Genomic DNA, 27892 nt, shown 5'->3' with positions numbered 1-27892 from the left:
GCCCTCCCCATGCCCATTGCAACCTCAGAGAGGTCGTCCTCTCACCTCGTGCTTCTCCTCTGCCCTCTATGGTCCTTGGTAACACCGAGCACAGCCACCCCGGGACTGACTGGGTGGGACTGTGCCTTCTGCTCGGAAGCCTGCAGTGGTGACCCCCTCACAGGGAGGATAGGCCAGCGGTCATCCCTGAACTTGCCCTGACCCCCGCCCTAGTCCCTGGCGCCCCACTAGCTTCCCTGCTGCTTCTGCAACAGGCTGGGCATGGACCGAATGTGTGCCCCCAAACCCGTCAGTGGAAATCTGATCCCCAATGTGACTGTATTTGGAAGTGGGGCCTTTGGGAGGTGATTAGGTCAAGAGCTGTCAAGAGTGGGCCTAGCGACGTCACAGAAAAGGCCCAAGAACTAGCCGGCTCCCTTTCCACCATGTGAAGAGACAGCAAGGGGACAGCCCTCTGCAACCAGGAAGAAGGTCCTCATCAGATGCCAGATTGACTGGCCCCTTGACTTTGGACGTCCCAGCCTCCAGCACGGTGAGAAATAAATCCTTCCCCAGTCCCCAGGGTACGGTATTTTGTCAGGATAGAGGAGGGGGCTAAGACATGCCTCTTCATGACCTTTGTACTTGGCTGTTGCTTTCCCTGGAGCAAGTTCCTTCAAGATACTCTCAGGGCTTGACACCTCACATCCTTCTGTTTTCAAATGCCCTGTCCTCAGTTAGACTTCCCCAGACCCCTGATCTTGTAACCCGAAAGCCTCGACCCCATTGCCTGCCTGCCTTTTGCCCTACTTCATCTTCCCCCAAAGCACCGGTCGGCCCGTCTGTACATGTTTATTGTCTTTCTCTCGTCAGGCTCGGGGACTTTGTCTGCTTCGTGGAATGAACGGCTGGACCTGAGAGACGGTAGGCAAGGGACGTCCCCAGGAAGGGAAGGCGTTGACTCCATGGTTCTCATCCACCCGGACTGAGGTCTGAGGACCTGGTCGGCCGCGGTGTGGAGCAGAGACCCGAGGCCCCGGGGGCTGAGTTCAGTGGCCCTGCTCCCGCATCACTCGCTTCCTCATCGGGGGGCGGGGATAGAGCCCCACCCCATACAGGTGCGTTGGCGACCAGAGAAGAGAGCGTGAGCCCTTGTGAGGGTGCTTGACTACGTGCAACAGAAGCCGACAGAAGCGAATCCAAAGGGGAACGTGTCACCCGTTCATGGGGTGGGGTGGGTGGCCTACCAAGCCCCGTCCCCAGGCCCGCCCCCAGGCCCGCGGCTGCTCCAGCGCCTCCCCCGGGCTCCATCCCTGAAGACCTAGAACGGACACCTCTGCACTGGGACCACACAGCCTCAGCGACGGCTTTGCCCCCGGCACCTGGGGAGGAATGGCGACCTGCCCACGTTTGGTCAGGGGTCAGCCCCTGCACGAGCCTCCTGGGAGCAGGGCCAGAGTTGCACCGTGGGGCCCGCACTGCAGGTGGGGATGGGATCAGTGGTCTGTGCTGAACGCACCAGGTAAAGGCCGACCTGTGGCAGGCACTCCGTGACTGGGGGCGTCTGCGGGGTGGGGGGGTGGCTGGAGGGCCCCAGGAGGGGCAGGTGGGTGGAGCAGCCGTGGGGGGTTAGGGGAAGAGGGGCCCCTGGTGTGGAGGACAGAGAGGTAACATGTGCCCAGGGTGTGGGGGGAGGGGCATGTCCCAGGACCTGTCCCCGACGTGTGTCCTCACCTCCCATCTGCCCGCCCCCAGCAACTCAGGCTCAGAAGAGCTGCCCAGAGCTGACAGCAATGTCCTCTTGCCCTTGGGATGAGGAAGTCCACTCCGTAGGGCTGACTTGAGGCCTCTCCCTGGCCTTCAGGAACTCAGAGGGCACTGCCGCGTCCTGCGGGAGGCCTGAGGTGACCGTCCAGGGTTGAGTGGGTGATGACCAGGCCAGGCTTGGCCACCTTCACCGCCTGCAGCTCCTTCAGGGACTGCTCGCTCAGCTCCACGGAGGTCAGACTGTGGCCGGGCGCACAGAACACAAGGGGGGTTAGGGTGGGAAGCGGAGGCTAGGACGGGGGGACAGTAACAGGCCAGTGGGGGGGCAGTGACGGGGCTCTTGGCCCAGGCAGTGCTAAAGGCACACAGTGACAGGAGGTGGTTACTCAGGGGCGTCCGAGGCTGGGGGAAGGGGCTTAGGCCCAGAGCCTCTGGGGGAGCAAAGGGCGCTGGGATCACTGGCCCAGAGTTGCCATGGGTCCCAGATGACACACGGACATTTCAGTCTGGTAGAGTGGCTGAGGCCAAGGGCTGGGCAGGGCTTTGGAGCACGGGTCTCGAGGGGCTGGGTCTGAGAGTGGTTGCTGGGGGTGTGTGTGGGGGGGGGAGGGCTTCCCCTTCAGCATCCTGGAGAAGTCCCCAGGCACCCAGCCCGACCCAGCGTTGAGAGGCTGAGTCCCAGCACCTTTCCCCGCCTCTACCTGAGGGTCTGTAGTCGGCATCCCGGGTACCGCAGGACCGCACACAGGTAGGTCACGACAGACTCTGAGAGCCGGCAGTCACCGAGCTCCAGGGTGGTCAATGCTGGGCTCTGCCTGAGCGCACCGGTGAGGTACTGGAAGGCTTCCTGGAGGCTGGGCTGCCACACCCTTGGGGGAGGAGGAGCCTCAGGACTGCTGCGGACCCCCCTCCCCGCCCCGGCCCACAACCTGTCCCTCCCGCGGTCTCTCCCGGCAGGGTCTCACCGCAGCTTCTGCACCCGGCTCTGCGGCCAGGCCAGGCCCTCGCTCAGCACCCGCAGGCCTGCCTCGCTGAGCCCGTTGTGGAGGAGGCCCAGCTCCCTCAGGGCGGGGCCGTCCCTCAGCGCCTCGGAGAGGTCTCGGCAGAGGGAGTCGGGCAGTCTGCAGCTGCACAGCCTGTGGGCAGGAGGCACGCGGGTCTGTCTTCAGGCCGCTTGGCTGCCTGGCCATAGCCCACCGGGCAGACTGGCCACTCCCGTGTGGGGAGGGGAGGTTCAGTCCGGGGACAGGCAGGCTCTCTCTGTCCTTTGTCCCCACATGCGTGCCTGGGGCGCCAGGACCATCTGTGCGAGGGCGGATTGCACGCTTTTCCCTTACGGCACGATCCTCTCCCAGCACCTGAAGAGCCCGTTTAGATCTTCTGCCCACGTGTTTCATTGCGCCGCTGCCCGTTGAGTTTGGGGGGCTGTAGCTTATGCCATTAGCCAATCCCCAGCAACCAAGCGGTTGGTTTCTACTTGGCTGCCATTAGAAACAATGCTGTGACGAACCTGTGCATGCTCTGAGTTTAGGGCCGAGTGGGTGGGCTGGACTTGCCGATCACTGCGCTCTGTTTCTTTTCAGGCTGCTGGAGTACGCTCCCACGGGCCCCACTGCTCCTACAGCCTCTCTTACTTTCTGCTTACTTGGTGACAAGTCCTGTACTCGGCGTGGCCACGTTAATTCTCGTGCCAGCCTGCTGAGGCAAGACCTACTGGCTCAGTTTCACAGAGGAGGAAACGAGCTCAGACAGACTGACTTGCTCAAGGGCTCCGCGGCAGGCAGCCGGGACTCAAAGCCTGTGGCCCGAGTACTTCCCTCCACTTCCGTCCGCTGCCTGTAAGTTCCGAGGGGCTGCCCAGTAGCCCCTCTTTCCAAGAGCACCTCGCAGCCTTCGTTTGTTTGTTTCCTTTCTTTGGAAGGAAAATCTATTCTGGTCTTCCTTATCCCTCCCTCAGAACGCTTAGCTCTCCACTCAAACTGGGGCTAAACGCTCCTTCCGAACTAACACCGAAGCCGGTGAGGGAGCCCCGATCCCCCTCCCACCTCCCTCCCCGTCCTGAGTGGGCACAACCTGTTGACCCCAGCCCGGGACACCAGAGTCCCCTCGGCCATTTCCAGCCAGGGCTCCATCTCTGTCCCTGCCCAGACTATCCTGCTTTGCGTCCCTTCCAAGGGAGGGTGGGGGCTCGGTCACTCACGTCAGGCTGTGCAGACCACAGTGTTGGTCAGTCATGGCCTCGAAGAGTGTATGTAGTGGAGAGGCCTGGGGTTTCCTTGTGGTGCCTCGTGAACTGGCGGGAGAGAGAGCAAGCTGAAGCCCACCGGCCCCCTTCCAGGCCCTCCCTCCTCCCTGTGGCCCGAGCTATCAGAGCTGTCCTCAACCGCAAACTGAGCTGGGACCCTCCACCCTCTTCACTCCAAACCCAGAGGGAAACCACTCATCTGGGGCCCCAGGCACCTCCCCGCTGAAGCAGTCTCTCAGTCCAGCCTGGGGGGCTGTCACCCTCATTCCGGGATGGGTCTGTCCTTGCACCTGCAGTGGGCGTCCCCAGCCCCAGCCCCTGCCAACACCCTGACGGTCATTACGCCAACAGATGCTGAGCCCTGGGTTGAGTGCTGGGTTGGAGCTAAGACGATTTGCCCTGATGGAGCTGAGGGTCTGGTGAGGGAGATAGACATGGGCCGAGGTCACGGCACACAGTGGTCTATGGGGCACTCCTGGGGACAAAGGGGTCCCAGGCCAGCTGGGGGAGCCTGCCAGAGCACTGACGACAGGCAGCAGTGTTCTGGGTGGAGGGAACAGCAGGTACAAAGCTCAGGGCACAGCTGGCGTAGTGCATTCCAGAACTTACTAGAAAGCTGGGCCACAGCCACATGGCCGTGCTAAGAGGTTTGTCTCAGAGGGGACGGGCCGGGAGTTGGCATGGCAAGGGCCCCTCCGGAGGGAGATGGACAGATGGACATCGGGAGGCTTCCTTGAGAGGGTGCGGGCTCCTCCTTGGGGGGAACAGGCCTCTGGACGTGGTCGGCCTCCCCCTGCCCAGATGGACGCAGGGTGCACATCCCCCCACCCAGGGCCTGCGGACTCACGAGCTGCCCCCGAGGCTGCCATGCAGTCGCTTTATCAGGCTCTTCTTCTTCTTCTTCTCCTGCGGGGGGACCAGCGCACAGCTAACCAGCCGCAGGGCCTGCCCGGCTGGGCAGCTCCTCACGCAGTAGCTCAGGACGACCAGGTCCATGCGGCTGAAGCGCACTCGCTCCAGCTCGAGCTCCGGCCAGCCGCGCAGTGCCTGCTGCACAAAGGCGCTCTCCTGCGTCTCGTACAGGCAGTACAGGAGCTCTAGCGGGTAGCTGAGCTCGCCCTCCTCCTCCTCTGGCTCCTCGGAGCCTTCCAGAGCTTCGGTCTCTTCAGTCCCCTCGGGGGCCGCCCTCGAGCAGCCCTGGCCCTGTTCCTGCACCCAGCGCAGGACATCCTGCTTCACGCGCTGGGAAACCACACCGCCGAAGTGGCGCTCGATGTCGCGCATCCGCTCCGCGTTCAGCAGCCCAAAGAGGAAGCGCGTGGTGAGCGTGAGGTGCCCGCGCAGCTCGGTGTCCCCCCGCAGAAGCGCCCCTACGCCGTCAGCCGGTGCCGTGAGAGCCCTCTCGTCCTCCAGCAGGTAGGACAGTGCCGCGAAGAACTCCTGAAAGCTCTGGTCCATGAACTGATAGGTGACCTCCGTCTCCAGCACGCCTGGGACCTCTTTCTTGCTGAGAAACAGCGTCTGCACTTTAGAGCCACGAAGTTCCAGTCGTTCCAGATCCTTCTCGGGGAACTGCGCCCTGTGCCGGAGGGTACCTTCGCGGGCCAGGCGGCCCAGTTTCCGCAGCTCTCCCTGAATCTGGGGACCGTCGGCGGCAGGCGCGGAGCTCAGGACGCTGGTGATGAAGAGCAGGTACACGGACGTGGTGGTCTTGGAGGTGCGCGACAGGTCCTGGTGGAGCTCGAGCTGCTGGCGCAGAACGGTGCACACGATCCAGCACACGAAGGGCACGAAGCACAGCGCGAACAGAGTCTCGTTCTCCTTCACGAAGCGGTAGGCGCGCTCCGCCATCCGTTCATCCCGAAAAAACTTGTGGAAGTACTTCTTCTTGTCCTTGTCGGAGAAGCCGCGCACCTCCGCGCACTGCGGGGAGCACAGGCGGCCCTGCAGCCTCCCGGGGGCGGTGGCGCGCGCGGTCACCAGCAGGCGGGCTCCCGGCAGCAGCGTCTTGCTCATCAGGCCGTCCAGCACGCGCGCGCCGTCCGCCTCCTCGAAGGGGTCTGTGCAGGGCGCGGCGTCGGCGGGGCCCGGCGGCAGCTCGTCCGCGCCGTCCAGGATGAAGAGCAGCCGCTCCGGGCGAGCGAGCATCTGACGCACGGGCGCGCTGCGGTGGGGGCACTGGTCGAGGACCAGGCGGGCCAGGCTGCACGGGCCGGGTCGCTCCAGCAGCTCGCGGCAGGGCAAGAAGAAGGCGAAGTCCACCTGGTCGTGGTACAGCTTGCCGGCCGCCCAGTCGTACAGGATCTTCTTCGCAGCCATGGTTTTGCCGATGCCCGCCGGGCCCTGCAGCACGACGGTCAGAGGCCGCTGACCCTCTTCGTCGCGGCCGAACAGGCGGTTGAAGGTGTGGGTGTCCGAGCGCCGGGCGCGCTCCGGCCGCAGCTCCTCGGCGAGCCCCGGAGCCTCGTCCACTAGCGCGGCGCTCTCGCGCGCGATCAGCAGTTTGGTGAAGCGCTTGTTGATCTTCACCGAGCGGGCGTTCCTCTCCTTCACCTTGGCGTGCTGCTGCAGGACGTGCTCTCTGAACGTCCTCTTGTACTCTGGCAGGCCGGGAGACGGGGAGTGGGGGCAGGACGGGAAGGGAGGGCCGCGTCGCTGCACCCTCTCGGCCCCTTCCCCAGCGCGCTAGGCTCAGGTCCGTTTCCGGCGGCACCGCCAGCCCCTCCGCCCAGCTACCCTCCCGCACACCCCCTTCCCCGACCAGCTGCGGCGGACAAACCTGAGGGTCACCGTACCCTCCCCCACCCCACCCCGCGCCCACAGCTCGGCGGCGGCTTCGCGGGAGAGGACTTACCGGACACGGAGAGCAGTGCGGAGGGGCCGGGGCCGAACCCTGGAAGCGAGACGTGCAGTGAGTGGCCGAGCGCGCAGGGGCGCAGCGGGGCCGCAAGAGGGAGTTGGGGGCCCCCTCGGGAGCGCCCAGGACCCGAGCCCGAGACACAGCCCTGGCGGGGCTGTGCGTGGGGAAGCGGGAAGGATGGTGGCGCGAGGTCTAGACTCTGCCCGGGCGGGAGGGAACAGGGAAGCCGGGACCCCGGCGACCCCGAGCCCGCGCTCACACTGCAGCTGCTGCTCCTTGAGTCCCGCAGCCACGTCGCGCGCGTCCGCCCTCTTCAGGGTCTTTCGGGCCACGTCCAGGGCCGGCTCAGGCCCGAAGAACTGGATCAGCTGCTGCGCGAGGTCCATGGCGTCGGCGCGCTCCAGCCGCCCCCACGGGATGCTGCGGCCGTCCAGGGCCGCGTCCCGCAGCTTGTGGCGGAAGCGCTTCAGCTGCTCCTGGCTCAGGTCCTCGAGCGCGGCCTGGAGCAGGTCTCGCGCCTTGGCCGTGCGGGCCTCCGTGCTGGGGACAGGCCGGCGGTGGCGGTCAACACGGGGGCGTTGCGGGGACCCGGCCCCGCCCCGCCTCCCACCCTACCCGACCCTGGGGGTCGGGGCGCGCAGTACGGTCAGCGGCTCCCAGGAGGCCCCGTTGCTCCAGGGGACTCGGGCACTCAGCGGGGAGGAGAGGCATGGAGGGGGCAGCGGGCTTTGCCCCCAGGCTTTGCCGCCTGGAGGTGAGTGGGTGTCTCCCCTCCCCCACCCCCCACCCCGGGAAGGCCCTGGCCACCGCCGACCCCAGCGCTAGGGGGCGCCTTCCCGCTCTGCACGTCCCCTGCTGTGTCCCTGCCAAGCGGGGCTGGGCCAGGTCAAAAGCCCAAGATGGTAGCTACCAGGGCGTGCGCTGTCCCCTTTCGTCCCTTTCCTCCTTCCCTTCCCTGGGAGGCTCGAGCAGAGCCAAGACGGCCTCAGCGGAGAGCCAGACGCCCCGCCCAGACTGTGCTCCTCAGTTCCTGGTGACACTCATCTCACTGCACCCTTTGGTGGGGCCCAGGCTGAGTCTGAGCCCCTGGTAGGGAACAGACCCCCCATGCCTTCTGTGCAGATGGAGTCCCTAGAGTCCTGAGCCTGGGGCATGTTGGGGAAAGGGCATGGATGAGGCGTGTGAAGCCCCAGGGAGGTGAGGCCTTGGAGGGCTTCCCTCCCGAGTGACCATCCCGAAAGCCAGCACTCACCTGGAGCGGAAGGCCTCTGGTTGGTCCATGGAGTCTGGCGCCTAGGAGGAGCGCTTAGGGGAAGACACAGGGATCAGAAAGGCTCTTCTCCCCAGGTTGACGGAAGCCAAGTTCTAGGGGATTTGCCCAGTGCCATCCATGCCCGAGCCCCAAGGGCTGTAGCTCATCTGGCACTGAGACGTCCGTCCAGCAGTCGTCAGGCTCCCGAACTCAGGCACCTGGGCATGTGCACACAATCGCCCTTTAGAGTTTTGATGGGTGACCTTTGATTTTTGTCTAATCTTTTCCCCCACTGCTGTACTCTGAAAACCCACAGGGTGTGGCAGCAGGGAGGCCCGTGGCTGGCTCCAAACCAGACCTTCAGCTTCAGGGCCTCAGCACAGGCGGCACTCTGAAGGCAGCAGGAAGAAGGGCTTCTTGGGCAGAGGGACACTAGGGCTCGAACGGTAGTACCAGGGAAAGGAGGCTGTCAGGGAAAGGAGGCTGCCACGTGGGCCAGGGAAGCGCTCTGTAGCTTCCCAGGTCTGGCTTGAGCAGGCGGATGGGGAGAGGTGGGGGTGGGTGAGGCGTGTGTGTGACTGGTGTGCAGCTGTGTGTGACCCAATGAACGTGGGGTTCTCCTGACGGCGTCTGCCTGCGTGAGTGTGTGTGTGTGTGTGTGTGCGCGCCCATCTATGCGACCACCGTGTTTGTGTGAGCGCACCTGTAGTCGGTGACATGGTCGGCGACATAAGAGGCCCAAAGCCCTCAGGTCCTACTCTCTGGAACCTTGGAAGGTCCCCTCCTATACAAAAGGGGCTCTGCAGCCATGAGGGGACTCAGGCTCTAGAGATGGAGATTGTCCCGCATTACCCAGATGGGCCGTAAAGGTCATCTCAAGGACATGGCTAGAGGCTGAGGGGGATTCAGCCCAGAGGACAGCGCGGTGACCAGACGTCAGCCATGAGGCTGCTGGCTCTGAAGTGGGGAGAAGGGGCCTGGAGCCAGGGAGCATGGGGGACACAGCATGGGAAGCTGGGAATGCAGCCCGAAAAGGCAAGGGGAGGTCACGTCCTCTTGGACCTCCAGAGGGAATGTGGCTGAGCCAGCCCATGGGCCTCAGCTCAGCGAAATGGCTTTTGGACTTCGGACCTCCGGAACCACAAGAGAGTGAGTGTGTACGTCTCAAGCCAGGTTTACAGTAGGGAGCAGAGCAGCCCCAGAAGATGAACACAAGATCCCTGAGTGTCTCTGGGAGATTGCCTGCAAAAACCGGGGTTCTGCACTTGCCACTGCCTTTCTGGCCGAGAGCCATCCTTGTGTTCAGTCCTGCTTCCAGCAGGAGCCTTGAGAATGGACCCCCCCGCCCCCCGCCCCTGCCGGGAGAGAACTCGAGTCCTGGGAGCCTGTCTTCTGGTGGACCTCTAGCCGGAGGGGACTCACAGATTTCTCTCTGATTTTTTTTTTTTTTTTCTGTTTAAGACAAATAGCTCCATGTCTTCCTGAGGTGGGCTGGGGCTCTCAGAGGTATGGGTCTGCTAGCCACACGTCTGTCTACCCCAGGACAGTGCCTGCCTCTCTCCTACTCCCCAAGTTCCTGACAGGTCCCCACCCATCCCACTGACTGCCCTCACTGGGCAGCCTCTGGACACAGGGCAGGGCTGGGAGCGGAGAGCCTGGGGGGTGCTGCCGCCAGCACATGGGCGGGGGGCTTGGTGCTTCGGAAGAACTCCTGTGGACATGAACACAGCCCACAGTCCCCACAGAGCCTCGAAAAGTACGGCCTGGCACCTGCCCTGTGTGTCGAAGCAGCTTCCGCTGGGGCAGGTCCAGAGCAGGGACAAGACCCTTACTCCAGGCCCTGGTGAGCATTAACAGCCAGCAAAGCAGAGGAGAGGACTGAGTCTCCTTGGAGTCAGGGTCCTGGGGACAAACCCTTAGCAGAGTTGGACCTCAGATGCCAGGGGAGGTTGGGGTTGGGGTGCTACAGCGGTGAGCTCTATATGGGGTTCCAGCTCCCTCGAGCGGTCGGCTCCCGACTCACTTAGGACATGGCTGGGGTTCTGCAGAGGCAAAGCAGCCATCAGTGGACCACAAACATTGGCGGGTCCGGGCTCAACCGTGGACAGAATGTGGACCCTGCTCGGCTCCAGGGGCACTGCAGGGCCCTGGCCCACAGCTCCACTTCCAGACACCCCAGTGCGTCCCTCACGGATCCCTCAGTGACCCCCATTCCGACACCGAGACCTTCCACACACCGTCGGTCCCCCGGGCAGAGACAGATGTACCACCCTGGCTGGTGCTGTGTTTCTCTAAGTGCACATTCACTTTTCCTCCCCACGGGATGATTTCTTGAAAGCAAGTTCCTGACCGCTGCGCTGTCTCCCTTTCACTGTCGTTTCAGACAGGAAGTGCTGCCGTCAGGAACACCATCTCCTAGCCAGAAGGCTGGGCATCAAATCCTGCCTCCACCGTCCGATGGCGGGACCACCCTGGACAAGCGACTTGACCTCGCTGTGTCTCTGTTTCCTCACTCCGGCATTGCGGGTGGAGGGGTGTGAGGCTGTCACACGCGTGCTCCGCCCCTTCCAGGCACCGGTTGTTGCCCCCTCTCCAGTCCTGGGAAGCTCTGCTTTCTGGGTCGCCGAGAATATCCTGACTCCTAAACTTCAGTTCTGATCCCACTCCTTCCCCCCAGCACTTCACCTGCTGACCGTGAAGTCTTCCTTGAAATGTGTGCTGTCTCCCTTTCGCCAAACGGACGGAGAGCGGCGTGTCAGGGAGAGCGTAGGGACGGAGGAAGGGCATGCATCTGCTCTGGTGTGTTCGGCCAAATTCAACACGGGAAGGGCCCTGAGGCTTGTGATTTCGGGATGTCAAGGTCATCCCCATCTCCTCAGATGGACCCTCCTTAAGTGGACTCTGTGCCCTACAAACTCGCAGCAGCGGCCGGCAGCAGCCCCGGGAAAGACTCCGCTCCCGGGAGCCAGTATCAGGGAGGCCTGCAGGGAGCCGCGTTGTGGGAGCACCGGGACAGGAGAGGAGGTGGGAGCCGGCGGAGGGGTGCGGGGTGGGGGCAGAGAAGGCCCAGGCTTTCTTTCTAGAAAGGGGTCAGCAGGGGAGGAAAGGACATGGGGGAGTGGCATGGCAAAGGGTGCCTTCTGTGCTGGATCCATATCCTCCCGCAGGTCCGGCAGCTCAGCAGGGGCACTTCCAAGGGCACGACCTTGACATCTTTACCGCGGAATTGAGAGTGTGCCCTGAAGTCCCTCCGTCAGAGGTCCCTCCCACAGGGATTTGGTCCCTGGGAAAACTTGAGGCAAGCCTTCGAGTTTTTCGTGCTCATGACGGCCGCCGCCGAGGGCTCTCTGGTGTCCTCAGCACCACTCACTCCTCCTGGGGGTGTTCCCTCCTCCTCGGTCCTCCTCCCTTCGAAAAGCCTCACTCTCAGTGCTCATACACCCAGTAGAGTGCTTCCTTCGGGGTCCTGAGCCTTGCGCTTCGCGTCTTGACTTCAGAGAAAGAACCGTTTCTGGAGGAGTGGGAAGGGTGAGGAGAAAAATGCAGCTGACCCTCTCTGTGCACGATCACCTGGCTAAAGTGGACGAGTTCCCAGAAAGACACAAACTATTGAAATGGATGCAAAAGAAGGAATCAGAATAGATCTATAAGTAAAGAGGTTGAATTTATAATAAAGAGAAATTCCCGCAAAGGAAAGTCCACGTCCAGATGGCGTCACTGTTGATTCTAGCAAACATCTAAAGCGTTACAAACGCTGCTGCGCAAACTCTCAGGGAAAGCAGAGTCAAGAAGACACTTTCCCAGCTCAGTCTGGGAGCCACGTTACCCTGATGCTAGATGGGGCAAACACATCACAAGAAAACTAAAGACCAGTATCTCTGAGGAATACAGACAGAGAATCTCCAACAAACTCCTACAAATCATCAATATATAAAAAGAATTACAGGGTGCCTGGGTGGCTCAGTGGGTTAAGCCTCTGCCTTCGGCTCAGGTCACAATCTCAGGGTCCTGGGATCGAGCCCCACATCGGGCTCTCTGCTCAGCGGGGAGCCTGCTTCCTCCTCTCTCTCTGCCTACTTGTCATCTGTCTCTCTCTCTGTCAAATAAATAAAATCTTAAAAAAAAAAAGGATTACAAACCATAACTAAGTGGAATTTATCCCAGTAGTGTAAGGCTGGCATGACATCCCCGAATCAGTTACTGTGACTGGGGACTCCTTGCTGTGCCCGCCTCCCCAGGCAGCCTAGGTGGTTCTCCTTCTCCTTTTCTCTGATGAGGGTCTTCACTGCAGTGATTCTGTTTCTCTCACACTCTCCCCCCGACCCCGTTCCTTTAATACTCTTGTATACTGGGAGTCTTGGAGGTAATTGTCTTGTCTCTTAGCCTTCAGGACATCTAGTGGCTATAAACTCAAGGTCAAGGCGTCAGCAGGGCTGGTTTCTTCTAAGGCGTTTCTCTTAGACTTGTTTAGACAAGTTGTTTTCTTCCAGTTTCTTCACATGGTCTATGCTCTGGCTATCCAGTATGGTTTTTATTTTTATTTTTTTTTAAATATTTTATTTATTTGACAGACAGAGATCACAAGTAGGCAGAGAGGCAGGCAGAGAGAGAAAGGGGGAAGCAGGCTCCCTGCTGAGCAGAGAGCCCGATGTGGGGCTTGATCCCAGGACCCTGAGATCATGACCTGAGCCGAAGGCAGCGGCTTAACCCACTGAGCCACCCAGGTGCCCCTCCAGTCTGGTTTTTAATGCACCCTAACTTACTGTGGGAAGGGGGATATTCCGTTCGGCTCTCTCCAGCCTTCCTGTTTCACTCAAAGAAGAATTTTGAAAGAAGCCAGAGGGAAAGAAAACCCACCAAGAGAACAAAGGTACAAATTACATCAGACCTTTCTTAGAAATCATGTATGCAAGAGGAGAGTGGAATGAGATATTTAAATTGTTGAAAGGAAAAAACCCACGTACCTAAAGTGAAGGAGAAATAAGAACTTTCTCCTCAAACAAAAATTGTGGAAATTTGTCACCAGAAGATCAGCCCTGCAAGAAATGTTAGAAGGTGTTCCTCAAAGGGAAGAAGAAGAATATTATGTAGATTCAGATCTATGTAAATGAAGAGGATTCTTGTAGGAATAAATGAAGGTAAATAAAATATTTTATTTTTCTTACACGCGACGGATCTATCAGTTTGTTCAAGATAATAATAGCCATGTATTGGCTGAATATTAGAAACGTGTGAGAGCGATGTCGTAAGAAATGGGCGGGAAGGATTGTTATAAAATACCCCATTGCCTGTGGAGTAGTGCAGGACTACGTGAGCACAGACAGAGTAATTGTAAAGGCAGATTACGAATTTAGGGCAGCCACCACAGCATTTAAAAACGAAGTATAAATTAGGCACCTGGGTGGCTCAACCTGTTAAGCGTCTGACTCTTGATTTCTGCTCAGGTCATGATCAGGGTTGTGAGATCGAGCCCTGTGTGGGGCTCCACGCTGGGCCTGGAGCCTGCTTGGGATTCTCCCTCTTCCTCTGTCCCTTCCTCCCCACTTATGCTCGCGCTTTCAAAAAAAGTGTACTTGATATGCTAAGGGAAGAGAGAAAACAGAAAAATATCCTCAAAACCAGAGAAAAGGCAGAAAAAGAGTGGAAGGAAAAAAGAACAAGAAAGTGAGACAAAGGAACCAAATAACAAACAGTTACAAATATGATAAACACTAATTCAGCTACATCAAAAATCACTTTAATGGTTGATGACCTCAGCACCAATTAACAGAGAGACTATCAGAGTGGATTGAGAACATGGCCCAGCTGTGTGTTGTTCATAAGAAACTCACGTTAAATGTAAAGACACAGATAGGGTACGAGTGGAGGGATGGAGAAAGAAACTCCAGGCTAACACGAATCACAAGAGAACGGGGTGGATGGAGGTGGTCAAACAGTACAAACGTCCAGTTAGAGGATAAACGAACGCTAGGGTGTGACAGACGCCGCGGTGACTGTGGCTGGAGTTGCCGGATGGCATGCGTGGATGAAAATCGTTAAGAGAGTAAATTCCCGAGAGTTCTCATCACAGAGAAAAAGAAGGACCTTTTCTTTCCTTTTTCTTTTGGTGTCTATTTGAGATGATGGATATTAACTAAACTTATCTGGGTCTTATTTCACAGTATATGTAAGTCAAATCATTACGCCGCACATCTTTTTTTTTTTTTTAAAGATTTTTATTTATTTATTTATTTGACAGAGAGAGAGAGAGATCACAAGCAGGCAGAGCGGCAGGCAGAGAGAGAGGGGGAAGCAGGCTCCCTGCCGAGCAGAGAACCCGATGCGGGGCTCGATCCCAGGACCCCGGGATCATGACCTGAGCCGAAGGCAGAGGCTCAACCCACTGAGCCCCCAGGCGCCCCTATGCTGCACATCTTAAACTTACACTGTTTATATTCAGGTTGATCACATCTTCCTAAACCAGAGAAAAAAGCTGGAGTAGCTAATTAACCTCAGACAATGCAGATTTTAGGGCAAGGAAAATCATCAGAGATAAAGAGGGGCATACATAATGATAAAAGGGCTAATTCTCCAAGTAGCTACAACCGTCCTTGATGTGTCTGTACCTAACAACAGTGCCGTATACCCGAGGAAGAAACTCATAGAATTTTAAGGAGAAATAGATGAATCCGTTTTTATATTTGGAAACGTCAATACCCCCTCTTAGAAATGGACAGATCCAGCAGGCAGGAGCTCAGTAAGGACACCGCCGAGCTCAGCGCCATCAACCAACTGGGCATAATGGATAGTCATTGACTCCTTCAACCAACCCCAACAGAACACATGTTCTTCTCAAGCTCAAAAAACGTTCACCAAGATAGACCACATTCTGGGCCATAAAACACACCCTAACAAATGGAAAAGAATAGAAGTCATACAATGTCTGTTGAGATTACAGTGCAATTAAACTAGCATTCAATAACAGAAAAATATCTAGAAAATCCCCCAATATTTGGAGATTAGACAGCACACTTCTGAATAACACATGATATAATATAAATATAAATTATAAAATAAAATGAAAAAATAAACCATCAAAATTTGCAAGATTCATCTAAATCACTGCTTAGAGGAAAATTATAGCATTCCATGCATATATTAGAAAAGAAAAGCACTCTAAAATCAGTAATATAAGCTGCTACCCTGAGAAAATAGGGGGAAAAGGAAAATTAGATCCAAAGTAAGCATAAAAAAGGGAATAATAAAAATTATGTCAGAAATCAATGAAACTGAAAGCAGGAAGTTAATAGAAAAAAAAATCAAAGAATGAAAAGCTAATTCTTTGAAAAGATCAATAAAATTCATAAGCCTCCACCAAGACTCGCCAGGAAAAAAAAGAGATAAGGGGCACCTGGGTGTCACACCTGGTTAAATGCACAACTCTTGGTTTCACCTCTGGTCATGATCTCAGGGTCATGGGATCGAGCCCCACGTGGGCTCTGCCCTCGGTGCAGAGTCTGCTCCAGATTCTCTTTCTCTGCCTCTACTCCTCCTGCCAGCGTCTTTCTCCCTCTCTCTCTCTCAAATGAATAAACAAATCTTAAAAAAAAAAAAAACAGACAAGGTACAAAGTTACAAATTATTAATATCAGAATGAAAAAGGGGCCATCACCATAGATCCCATGTGTAAAAGAATAATAAAGGAAGAAATGTATGCTCACAAATCTGACATTTTAGATAAAGTAGATCAATTCCTTGAAAGACACACTATATCAAAACTTGCACAAGGAGAAGTAGATATTATGAATATGTCTGTATTTACTAAAAAAATCAAATCGCAAATTAATAATGTTCCAAAATAGAAAGTACTAGGCACAGATGCGTTCACTGGTGAATTCTAAAACAGAGATAACAGCTCTACTATCTCTTCCGGAAAAGACAAGCAGAGGAAACACTTCCTAACTCATACTATGAAGCCAGCATTGTCTGAACACCAAGACTTTACCAAAAATAAATTGGACCGTGTCTCTCATGGACGCAGATGCAGAAATATTGACTGAACATTAGCGAATTGAACCCAACGTGCGTAAAATTAATTATATACTGCATCAAGGTGAGATTTATCTCAGGTATGCAAGGCTGGTCTAATTTTCAAAATTCAGTTAATGTAATCTATAACATCCACAGGCTAAAGGAAGAAAAATCAGTCATTGCATCAACAGACGCAGAAGAGACCTGACAACACCCGACACCCATTCATGAGAAAAGCGCTCTGGAAGCTAGGAATAGAGGGGAACTTCCTCAGCTAATAAAAGAGATTGGCTAAAAACCGTCCACTAACATCGTACTTAATGGTGAGAAACTAGATGCTTTCCTTCTAGGATTGGAAACGAGACAAGGAAACTCCCTCTTACCACTTCTAATCAACAACTGGAGTCTTAGCCTATGCAACAAGACCAGAAAACCCAGTAAGGGTCTACAGATTGGGAAGGAAGAAATTTACTCCCCGCGCCCCCATACATGACATGATGTCTGTGTAGAAAATTCCAAAGAATAAAAAACTCCTGGAACTTGGGGCGCCTGGGTGGCTCAGTGGGTTAAAGCCTCTGCCTTTGGCTCAGGTCATGATCTCAGGGTCCTGGGATTGAGCCCCGCAATGGGCTCTCTGCTCAGCAGGGAGCCTGCTTCCTCCTCTCTCTGCCTGCTTGTGATCTCTGTCAAATAAATAAATAAAATCTTAAAAAAAAAAGAAGTCATTTCACTCATTAAAAAACAAAACAACAACAACAACAACAAACAAAACTTCTGGAACTAGTAAGCAGTTATTGTGAGGTTGCAGGGTGCAAAGTCAGTATGCAAGATTGCTGGCTTTCCTGTGTACGAGCAATGAACAGTCGGAATTTGAAATCAAACAGAGCTTCATTTACATTAGCACCAAAACTGGTAAAATACTTAGGTGTAAGTCTAACAAAATACGTGCAAGACCTGTACGAGGAAAACTACAAAGCTCTGATGAAAGATTTAAAAAATATGAATCAATGGAAAAGTATTCCATGTTTATGGATGGGAAGAGTCAATATTATTAAGCTGTCAATGTTTTCCAGATTGATCTATAGGTTCAGTATAATCCCAATTAAAATCCCAGCCAGTTACTTTGTGACATTGGCAAACTTACTGTGAAGTTCATACAGAGAACGCAAAGACCCAGACGAGCCCACAAACAGGGCGTTAGAACAAGTGCTTCAAGACGCACCACAAAGCTGCACAGGTCAGGGCCACGTGCTGTTGGCAACAGGCTAGAGAAATGGATCAGTGAGGAGAACAGAGAGCCCGCATACAGACCCACAAAATAGTCGATTTATCCTTGACAAAGGAGGAAAAGCAACTCAATGGAGAAAGGGTAGTCTTTTTTTTTTCTGGTTAAAAAGTTTATATTTACTTAACTTTATTGGTGTGTCGTTGACGTGCAATATTATGTTAGTTTCAGATACAACAGTGACGCAGCATTTACACGCAGATGCTCACTCCAGTAAGTCTGGTGACTGTCACCACACAAAGCTGTACTTTACATCCTTGGGTGCCGTTCATTTTCTAATTACCTCTTAATCCCCTTCATGTATTTTGCCTAGAAAGGGTCGTTTTGTTCAACAAATGGTACAGGAACAAGTGGGTATCTACGAGAAAGAAACAAATCTCGGCACAGACTTTAACCTTTCACAGAAACTAACTAAAAATGGAACATAGACGCAAATATTAAATGGAAAACAGTAATTTTTTAGAAGAGAAAATAGGAAGAAATCTAGGTGATCTTGGGTTTGGCAATGGCATTTTAGATACATCTCCACAGGCGTGATCCTAGAAAGAGAAAATGGATACATTTGACCTCATTAAGGTTAAAAACTTCTGTTCTGCAAAAGACATTGTAAAGAGAATGAAAAGACAAGCCACAGGCTGGGAGAAAATATTTGCAAAAGACTTATCTGATAAAGGAATGTTATCCAGACCATACAAAGAACTGTCGAGACTCCCAAGTAAGAAGACCACCTGCTTAGGGGCGCCTGGGTGGCTCAGTGGGTTAAAGCTTCTGCCTTCGGCTCAGGTCATGATCTCAGGGTCCTGGGATCGAGCCCCACATCGGGCTCTCTGCTCCGCGGGCAGCCTGCTTCCTCCTCTCTCTCTGCCTGCCTCTCTGCCTAGTTGTGATTTCTCTCTGTCAAATAAATAAAATATTTAAAAAAAAAAAAAAAGAAGACCACCTGCTTAAAAGGTGGTCAAAAGATTTGGATGCTTCCCCAGAGACAGGATTCAGATGGCTGCTGAGCAGAAGCAAAGATGCTGGGCATCCCACGTCTTCAGGGAGATGCAGCTTTCAATAACGGTGCAGCGCCACCCGCCGGGTGCAGTGACTACGAGCCAGAGCACCAGCAGCAAGTGCTGGCCCATGTAAGCGGCAACAGGAGCTCTCGCCCACCGCAAAGTCACGCAGCCTCTTGGGGAGACAGCTGAGTAGTTTCTTACAAACTTTCAGTGTACAACCCAGCAATCATGCTCCTCGATATTTAAATTTTAATTTAAAGGATTTTAAATGAGTTGAAAGCCTTTTTTTTTTTAAAAGATTTTTAAATTTATTCATTTGACAGAGATCACAAGTAGGCAGAGAAGCAGGCAGAGAGAGAGAGGAGGAAGCAGCCTCCCCGCCGAGCAGAGAGCCCGATGTGGGGCTCGATCCCAGGACCCTGAAATCATGACCTGAGCAGAAGGCAGAGGCTTAACCCACTGAGCCACCCAGGCGCCCCTAAATGAGTTGAAAGCTTATGTACGCACAAACCCTGTGCACAGATGTTTATAGCAGCTTTATTCATGATCATGATTGCCGCACTTGGACGGCGACGTCCTTTCACGCGTTAATGGGTGCGCAAACCTTGGGACTCCACACGATGGAGTATCAGTCAGTGATAAAAAGAAACGAGCTGTGACGCCATGAAAAGACATGGAGGAACGCTAGTGCATGTTGTTAGGTGGAAGAAGTCTGGCAACGCTCTGCAGGGTGTGATCCCAGTTCCGTGACGTTCCGGCAAAGGCCAGACTCTGGAGACAGTAAGAATATCAATGGTTGCCAGGGTTGGGGGAAGGGAGGGTGGATCGTGGCGCTCGGGGCGGTTTATGGCAGCGACACCACTCGGTGACACTATTGTGTAGACACAGGATGTCGTGCATTTGTCCCAACCCCGAGGACGTACAGCTGAGAGAGCCCTGATGTCGACTATGGGCCTTCAGTTAATAACAATGTATCGGTCATCAGTTGTAACAAATGTACCACAGCGTTACATAGTGTTACTAATAAGGGGACACTTATTACCTGTATATTATATATATGTATGCATAAAAATTATCTATACTTTCTGCCAAGTTTTTCTACAACCCTAAAGGTACTCCAACAAATAAAGTCTATTTAGAAAAACCATAATGTGATACCACTTCGCATGTGATGGGGGTGGTAAGTAGAAGGGTGGACAGCAACAAGCATTGGGAGGGCGTTGCTGGTGGGGATGTAACGTGGTGCAGCCGTTTTGGAAAAATCTTGTCAGCTCCGCAAATCGTTAAACATGGTGTTACCACAGACCCTGGTCAAATACCTCTGAGGTATCTTCCCAAGGGAACTGCAAACAACATCCACACAAAACTTCCACACCAACGTGCATAAGCTTTACGGTAGCCAAGACGTGCGAGCGACACAAGGTCGGCTGAAGAATGGGTGCCCAACGTGCGGCGGATGGACGGCCGCGGCCCCGAAGAGGGTTGAGTCCCGACACACGGTACCCCGTGGAGGAACCTGGAAAACACTGTGCTCAGTGAGAGAAGTCAGACCCAGAATGACAAGTACTGTATGATTCTCCTCACACGAAATGTCCAGAATGGGCAAAGCCACAGAGAAAAAAGGAGATGAGAGGTGGCCAGGGGCTGGGGGAGAATGGGAGCGACTGCTAATGGGCAAGGGGCTGCTTTTTGGAGTGATGGAAAATTCTGGAACTGACTGTGGTGACAGTGTACAAGTCTATGAATGAGAGTTCTCAGGACCCTTGGATCACGCCCCTTAAGTGGGGGAATTTTATGGTATATAAATTATATCTCACTAAAGATTTTTTTTTGGTTTTGCTTTTTAAATATTTTATTTATTTATTTGTTAATTTGAGAGAGAGTGAGAGAGACAGAGAGAGAGACTGTGAGTAGGGGGAGGGGCAGAGGGAGAAGAGGCTCCCCGCGGAGCAGACAGCCCCATGGGGGCCTCGATCCCAGGACCCCGGGATCACAACCTGAACCAAAGGCAGATGCTTAAAATGACTGAGCCACTCAGGAGTGCCTCATTAAAGATATTTCGGAAATATTAATTCCGGATTTTGACCTTCTGACGGATCTTCTAAGCAGCCTTGGTTGGGGAGCACACACAGTGCGGTGGGCTGGCCTCTGTCTGGGCTCCGGGGGCTGGACGCCGACAGCGCCTTAAACGAGACAGGAAGAACGCGGCCTGAGCAGCGAGTGGCAGTGGAGGGTTTCCCCTCCACGGTGGCCCTGAGTGACCAGGTCACCACTCGCCTGCGGGAAAAGTGAGGCAGCGGGCACGCCCCCTCCTGCCAAGGGCAAGACCAGGACGTGTGCATGTCCCTTCGGCTCACTGCCTTGGCCACAATGAGCACTGGGGAGTTTGGGCAGTGCGCCACGCATAAATCCCATGTCAAAAGACACCCCGTCCTAAGTCTGTTCTCCCAAAAATTGTGATTCCAACCACTAGTCCCCTCCACCTGGAGTGCGTCCCGTGATTCGCTTCTGGATCCAGCAGCTGGTTAGGGCTGCTTTTCCGAGAATCCCCGAAGAGCAGCGACATTACTCTCAGCAGCCTCATGACTCAGGGCTCACACACACTCCAGAAACCCCCCGTTCAGCCCTGGAGGCCTCGGAAAACACTGTTCTGTGCTTCAGCTTCCCAGAGGGGCAGCACAGGGGTTCTCCCCTCACAGAGCAACGTTTCCCTAGAAGAAGCTCTTTGGGGAGCCCTCCCTCTGCCCAAAGTTCCGTGCTCAGGGCCGTGGCTAAAAATTCCCCTCTTGTCCTCTTTCCTTTCCTCCCTGCGCTCCTGGTCCGCAGCCCCGAACGGCTTCCTTCCCAGCCCACTTCCTCACGCTCCTCTCCCCTCGCCGCGGCCAGCACCCCGACATCCGCACGGCTTCCCTGCGGCTGGCCGGAGAGGCGAACCCCCACTTCACCACACCTTCAACCACCGCGCTCAGCTCGCCTTCCAACACAAGCCCCCCCCCCCGACCCCCTGGCCTGCAGGGGTCCCGAATGGAGCAGGATGTGGGAACCCTGCCAGCTGCTGACCCAAGACCCGTTCTGCCCTTCCTTCTTACTGACGGAGCCCCCCTTGCTGCGGGTTCGCTAAGTGCCTTCCCATAAGGCTTGATTTCCCAGAAGGTGACCATGGGGCACAGTCTTGGCCAATGACAGGGAAGAGGAACCCTGCCGCGTGAGCTCAGGAGAGCCCACAGTGCTCTTGCTGAAGAGGACGGACGGAGTGAGCACAGCCTTCTGCTCTTGGCCTCTTTGTCCTGCACAGATGTGGCCACAAGGCCTGGGGGTCAGCACCAGCGAGCGTGGGGGACGGGGACTACTCACTGAGGGCGAGAAGGAGCCGGCCTCCAGGGTGGCACCATGACCCCAGGCCAGCTCCGAGCCTAGCTCCGCAGCCCTCGCTGGGTGAAGACTCCTGCCCTGTTCCATGTGCCCAAGATAGTCCTAACTGAGGGCGGCGGACTGGGGATGGAGGCGACTTCTGCCCCATCTCTCAGCCCCATTTCCGATGCCTCCTTGCCCAGCAAGGCCCTTCCGCTGCTCCGTCTCCCACAGAAACCAGATCAAGCCCTCCGTGCCTTTGTGTCTGCGGTTCCTTGGGGAATGCCCTCCCCTTTCCCTTCCCAGAGAGGAGGCTCCTTCCCCAGGAAGTCTGCGGCTCAGACCTTGCCTGGAGGGCATCTGGTCTATCAAGAGGTCTGGCAACATAGCCAGAGGCAGAAAGCACTGCACTGTCTTTAAAATAAGACACAGAAATATTACTCCGCCTTAGCAAAGAAGGAAATTCTTGGTACAACTTGGATGGACCTGGGGGACGTGATGCGGAGTGAAACAGGCCAGACACAGAGGGACACATACTGCAGGATCCCACCCAGATGGGGTCCCTGGAGTCTCCAGATTCGCGAGGACAGAGAGTGGACGGTGAGCCCCAGGGCCGGGGGAGGGATGGGGTCGGTGTCTCAGAGACAGAGTCTCAGTTTGGGAAGATGGAAATTTCTGGAGATGGATGGTGGGGACGGCCACACAACAGTGTGAATGTGCTTCGTGCCCTGAGCCGTGGTGTTAGAGATGGGGAAGACGGTACATTTTATGTCCTGTGTATTTCACCACCATTTTAGTAAAACAATGAAAGTCAATGTCACTATAATCTGATTAATTATTAGCTCAAGTATTCTCCCCGAGAGGCCAGGAACCATGACCTCTGATTGTTTAGCGAAGGGCTGTTGGCAAGTCCTTGAGAAGAGCAATGCTATCTCCCTCCTTGGGAGAACAGGGCCCATAAAATTTTATCAGGTTTTTCATGCTCCGACCCTTACTACCTTCCGAGAGTGGGAGTCCACTGGGCGCCTGCCCTGGGCCTGCCTTCCTCTCAGAGCCTGGGCTGGTCAGAACCCTGCAGTCCCGTCAAGGTTGAATTAATCATTGCCTTGCTGGCAGCTAGTGGGGCGCCTTCCACCAGCCTGGGGCTCCAGACCCATATCCACAGCACCACCTGAGGGGAGAGAAGGGCAGCTTCCCGCTCTCGCCTGGCTCCACAGTTCCCATCCTGGCCCTGGGGATGTTGTGGGCAGAGTTCGGTGGAGGATGGAGTGTGACGGCTGAAGTTCTCCTATGAAAGGTGGCCTGGACCCTCATCTTCAGGGGACAGAGCCTGCCTTATTGCCCCGTCAGATGGATGAGAGGGTGCCCACCTTTGCAGGAGGCCCAGGACCAAGAGGACGAAAAGCCGGGCAGGAGCAAAGAGCCCGAGGGTCCCTCTTGTTCTGCAGGTTGGGGGCTTTCCTGCCTGTTGAGGCCACGAAGGGGACCAGACACAGGGAAGTACCTGGCGCCTGGCTGCTGCGCACGGGGAGCCCCTCCCACGGCCCCATCCCATCTCAGGTCTGCGGAGGGCTCCTACCTGTCTGCCTGTGCCCAGCAGCCCTGCCCCCACCGAGGGCCAGCTGCACTGGCCGCCTGCCTGTGGGGGCGGGGTGGGGGCTGGCTCAGCCCCTCCCTCCTCTCCCGAGACAGGACCCAGCACAGGTGCACACAGAGAGCCAAAGCAGCGGCAACGCTCCCTACCTCCCCTACTCAGTGACAGTCCCCAGAGGCTTCTGACGACCTGCCCAGGACGGAGCAGTCCTCTCCCCTAGCGGCCACCCCCAGCCAGGACGCTCTGGCCCTCCCTTGTCGTGGTCAGAACTCCGGGGAGAGAGGACATGAGTAGTTTGAAGAAGCGAATTTCACATTTTACTCCACTATGCATAATAGGGTACGGCTCAGCCTCACACTCGCGCCTGTGGGGGCAAAAGGATGCGTGCTCTCCTGGGAGTCGTCAGGCCCCCAGGTGACCCCCCCCCCCGCCACAACAGCGGGGGTTCTTCTCCCCAGCCAGGTCTCCCCACGCCCTCAGCATCCGCCTCCAGCAGAGCCGGCCGTCCGCTGCTCCACATCCAGGACCTCTCTGCCCCTTGCGCACCTCCCGCACAGCCCAGGGCTGCCCAGAGGCCTCAGAGCGCGGCTCCGGCCGCCCGGTTTCCAGGGCCGCTAACCGGAACCCCTCCCCTTCGTTTCTGGGACGTTTTAGCTCCTGGTCCCCGTCTTTGCAAATGCACTTCTGTGTAACATTGTGATTTCCACGTCCACGCAGACCATCTTTCCAACAACTTTTCCTCTAGCAATTATACCTCTTCCAATGGTCCCATCTTTGGTCCTCAGCCTTCAGGTCCCTGGTAACCCTCAGACCAAACACACAGTCGCTCCCATGGCCCCTCCGTCCCTCACAGTGTCTCCCCCCCCAGTCTCCACAGCCTCACAGTGTTCCCCCCATCCCCACGGCCTCACCGTGGCCTCAGCTCCCTGTGCTCCGGCCACAGTGGTCTTTGGTGGTCTTGTGAAAGCCCAGGTGAGGTCGCCGCTCTTCCTTGTGGTCCCCTGCTTTGCCCAGAACGGAGCCCACGAGCCCGCAGTCCCCTCTGTCCCGTGCTCTCCGCTCTCCCCCACTGCCCTGCTCCTCCTCCCACTTGCTGGCCGCACCCCCCCCCCCCCAAGGTGCCCTTGCCCTGCTCCCTTCCTGCCTTCGCTCAGACACCACCTTCTCTTGCCGTCCTGACCGGTCGCTGGCCCTGTTACCTGACAGGACGCACCACCCCAATGCACTCAGCACCTCTGTGTTCCTGGGCTGGGTGGTCATTGAGCTCCCTGGGCTGACGCGCCGACTTCGCAAGCGTGGGGACCGTCTCTTCCCCGCGCGTCCTGGGCAGCTGGAGCGAACAGTGCTGGGCACGCAGGGGACACAGTACCCGCTGGCTGAGTGAGCAGGGCAGGGACTTCCAGCCAAGGACGGGGACCGAGGGGACGCAGCCTTTTCGGGTTGGCTTCTCTCCCGTACACGCTTCGGGTTCCTGCTCGGCCGTCACAACCGACAGCTCAGTTCTCTGTGGCGTGCGCGTGTCCGCTTGTGTGGTCAGCGCTAACCCGGCCCCAGCCACGGCCGCCCGTTCACCTCCCGGGGCGCCTCGGCCGCTGCCAAGCCGTGGCGAAGGCTGACGGGCTGCGGGGAACTTCCACCCGCAGGTTCTCGTGCGGGCGCCGCCTGCCATGTCGTTTGGGTCACATGAGCCGCGGGGCTGCCGGTCCCGTGTGTGTCCCATGGTGCGTTTTTGCCCTCCCGAGGGTCCGCCTTCCCACCGGCGAGGAACGACAGTGCCCGTACCTCTCCGGCGAGATGCGGGTCCCGGCTCCGGTCCGGTGTTTCCGGCCCCTCGTCAGCCTTGTCGCTGTCTCTTGGTGCTGGGCACGAGGGACTGGGAAGTGGGCTGTGGGTGACCTGGCAGGGGGCCCGGGAGCTGCACCGAGTCGCGCTGGGGCCGATGGCTGAGGGGCTGCTCGTTCCCCTCCCCTCGGCCAGTGAGGCTCTCCCTGACCAGTCTGGCTCCCAGCCACCCAGAGGCGCCCCTTTTCCCTCCCGCTGCCCGGGACAGGAAGGACGTTTTCTCGAGAGTCCCTGTGAGGACGGCCACCGGGTCCGCTGGAGTTCCTGACTCGGCCCTTGTCCCCACGGAGCCTCCGGGGTCTCACCAGCTCTGGTTCAGGACCTCGTACCCTGGCACTGCCCCCCACCGCCCCCCCCCCCCCGGCCCCGGGTTTCTGCTTGTGGTTCTCTGCCTTTGCCTCACTGTGTCCAATCTGGGAATTTGGGGGACCAGAATTTGTCCCGTCATCTCACTTGCTTTATGGCTCTAAGAAGAATTGTTGGTTTTTCAGTTTTTTCCTCGTGAGGGTGCAATGGTGATGTTCAAGTTTCTTATGCCGGACTAAAAACCAAAGTCCATTTATTATTTTTATGATTTTTTTATGCTTTGTGAAATATCTTTGTTTCACTTTCTAATTGCTTAATGATAGTATGAAAGTACAATAGACTTTTGACCTCGTATCCAGGGACCTTGGTAAATACATGTACTAATTAGAATAGCTTTTTTCCACATTCTTTTGGGTTTTTGACACCCACAACCATATTGTCTTAAATAATTATAGTTTCATTTTTCTTCTTCCCTATCTTTATAACTTTTACTTCGCTTTCTTGTCCCGACGTGTGCAGGGCCCACAGTGTGACGTTGGCTTAAATGGTGATGTGGACATTCTTTTTTAAAAATTTTTTCATTTTTTTATTAACATATAATATACTCTTAGCCCCAGGGGTACAGGTCTGTGAATCGCCAGGTTTACACACGTCACAGCACTCACCATAGCACGTACCTTCCCCAATGTCCATAACCCCCCTCCCCGCCCCCGAGGTACAGACATTCTTGTCTCATTCTGATTTGGAGGTGGAAAGCTCAACACCTCACCCGTAACCAATGGTGTTAAGTTGTAGAGGCGTCCTTCAGACAGCAGGCTTGAGCAGGGCATCTGAGCGAGGTAAGGGGGCCCCGTGGCCCTGTGCGGAAGCAAACAGGCTCACAGGCCATCTGCCCCTCACTGACCCGTGGCTGCTTACAACCAGGAACGGTCCCTGAGATGACCAGAAAGGGAACATCCCACCCATCCCCGTCCTCCTTCAGGCCATCCTGTCACTACCACCTCTCTCTGCCGCCTCCTGGCAGTCTCCCCTCTGCTGTCCTGCCTGTGGCCCTGCAGTCCATTCTGGAAACTTCCACTGGCTGTGCTCTGTCCCGGGTGAGCCCTCTCACAGCCATGCTGCCAGGCCCCCGCCCAATTGAACACCCCACATTGGGGCCAGTCTTTTTCTTTATTTTTTTTTATTTATATTTTAGTTAGTTAACACACTCTCTTTTTAAAAGAAAGATAACACCAGGGTGCCTGGGTGGCTCAGTGGGTAAAGCCTCTGCCTTCGGTTCAGGTCATGGTCCCAGGGTTCTGGGATCAAGCCCCGCATCCGGCTCTCTGCTCGGCAGGGAGCCTGCTTCCTCCTCTCTCTCTGCCTGCCTCTCTGCCTACTTGTGATCTCTGTCTGTCAAATAAATAAATAAATAAAATCTTAAAAAAAAAAAGAAAGATAACACTAAGGAAATTCTTTCTATGCCTAGGTTGCTACTTAACAAAATAGTGAATGGATATTGATTTTTATCACATGCTTTCTTATCAGTTTAGGTAACAATGTTTGCTCCTTTTTCTGTTAATGTAAAGAATTGTGTTGCTTAATTTAAAAAAAAGGTAAACAAGCCTCTAAACCCAATTTAGTCATAAGGTCATATTCTTTTTATATATTGATGGATTTGATCTGATTTTCTGGAGAATTTTCCTATGTTCATAAGAGAGATTTGCCTGTACTTTTTCTTTTATTTTTTATTTTTTTTTAAAGATTTTATTTATTTATTTGACAGACAGAGATCACAAGTAGGCTGAGAGAGAGGAGGAAGCAGGCTCCCTGCTGAGCAGAGAGCTCGATACGGGGCTCCATCCCAGGACCCTGAGACCATGACCTGAGCTGAAAGCAGAGGCTTTATTTAACCCACTGAGCCACCCAGGCACCCCACAACAAAATAATTTTTTTTAAACTTGCATTTATTTCTGGGACTTTGTTGAATTTCATCTATATTTTCATTTTATTACATGAAGTCCATCATATTCTCTTACTAATTTCTTATTATTTATAAGCTCTATAGTAATACCTCCTTTTCATTCTTTTTATTAAAATTGGGGACTGGGGCACCTGAGTGTCAGTTAAGTGTCCAACTCTTGGTTTCAGCTGAGGTCCTGATCTCAGGGCCCTTAGATCAAGCTCCGTATGGACTCTGTGCTCAGAGGGGAGGCTGCTTGGAGAGTCTCTCCATCTGCCCCTCCCCTCAAATATGAATAAAATCTTTTAAAAAACCTGGGGACTGTAACGGGGAATGAAGGTTTACAAGAGATGAAAAGGGAGAAGCTCAATGTCTCTGGAATAACCTCTTCTTCCCACCCCTCCCCCCTCGAGGTGGGGACGTAGGATAACCCTCTTCTCCCCTCACCCCTCCTTTTG

At 55.3% G+C, this 27892-nt stretch overlaps 2 protein-coding genes across 4 annotated transcripts; both read right to left on the bottom strand.

Moving 5' to 3' along the window:
• Positions 1-815: 815 nt before the first annotated feature.
• Positions 816-8285, bottom strand: NLRP6 (NLR family pyrin domain containing 6). Its single transcript, XM_046015718.1, has 8 exons — positions 8104-8285; positions 7111-7391; positions 6846-6884; positions 4839-6591; positions 3947-4039; positions 2712-2882; positions 2448-2615; positions 816-1986 (listed from the first exon to the last, which is right to left on the bottom strand). The coding sequence occupies exons 1-8, from the start codon at positions 8130-8132 to the stop codon at positions 1848-1850; spliced, it is 2673 nt and encodes an 890-aa protein (XP_045871674.1). The 5' UTR covers positions 8133-8285; the 3' UTR covers positions 816-1847.
• LOC123948524 lies at positions 8194-25653 on the bottom strand. 3 transcript variants are annotated; one of them, XM_046015722.1, is made up of 2 exons: positions 24544-25653; positions 8194-8321 (listed from the first exon to the last, which is right to left on the bottom strand). In XM_046015722.1, the coding sequence occupies exons 1-2, from the start codon at positions 25062-25064 to the stop codon at positions 8300-8302; spliced, it is 543 nt and encodes a 180-aa protein (XP_045871678.1). In that variant the 5' UTR covers positions 25065-25653; the 3' UTR covers positions 8194-8299. The 3 variants fall into 3 exon arrangements, with proteins under 3 accessions (XP_045871678.1, XP_045871677.1, XP_045871676.1); XM_046015721.1 differs by lacking the exon at positions 8194-8321 and adding an exon at positions 20335-20582; XM_046015720.1 differs by lacking the exon at positions 8194-8321 and adding an exon at positions 20335-20582 and having other exon boundaries at positions 24578-25653.
• Positions 25654-27892: the final 2239 nt, after the last annotated feature.

Source organism: Meles meles, chromosome 8, assembly GCF_922984935.1.
Source record: "Meles meles chromosome 8, mMelMel3.1 paternal haplotype, whole genome shotgun sequence".
In the NCBI taxonomy this organism is placed as follows: Eukaryota; Metazoa; Chordata; class Mammalia; order Carnivora; family Mustelidae; genus Meles; species Meles meles.
Note: the sequence above shows the minus strand (reverse complement) of the source record. Positions and strands in the feature narration are given on the sequence as shown.

Excerpts from the sequence above, each read along its gene's own strand:
- NLRP6 (XM_046015718.1), bottom strand. The coding sequence starts at position 8,132 with ATGGACCAACCAGAGGCCTTCCGCTCCAG. Across the intron at positions 6,885-7,110 it reads CAAGGAGCAGCAGCTGCAGT|GGTTCGGCCCCGGCCCCTCC; the intron begins GTGAGCGCGGGC and ends TCTCGCTTCCAG. Across the intron at positions 2,616-2,711 it reads AGCCGGGTGCAGAAGCTGCG|GGTGTGGCAGCCCAGCCTCC; the intron begins GTGAGACCCTGC and ends TCCTCCCCCAAG.
- LOC123948524 (XM_046015720.1), bottom strand. The coding sequence starts at position 25,064 with ATGGGACACACACGGGACCGGCAGCCCCGCGGCTCATGTGACCCAAAC. Across the intron at positions 20,583-24,577 it reads CCCAGCCCAGGAACACAGAG|GCGCTGTCGGCGTCCAGCCC; the intron begins GTGCTGAGTGCA and ends GTCTCGTTTAAG.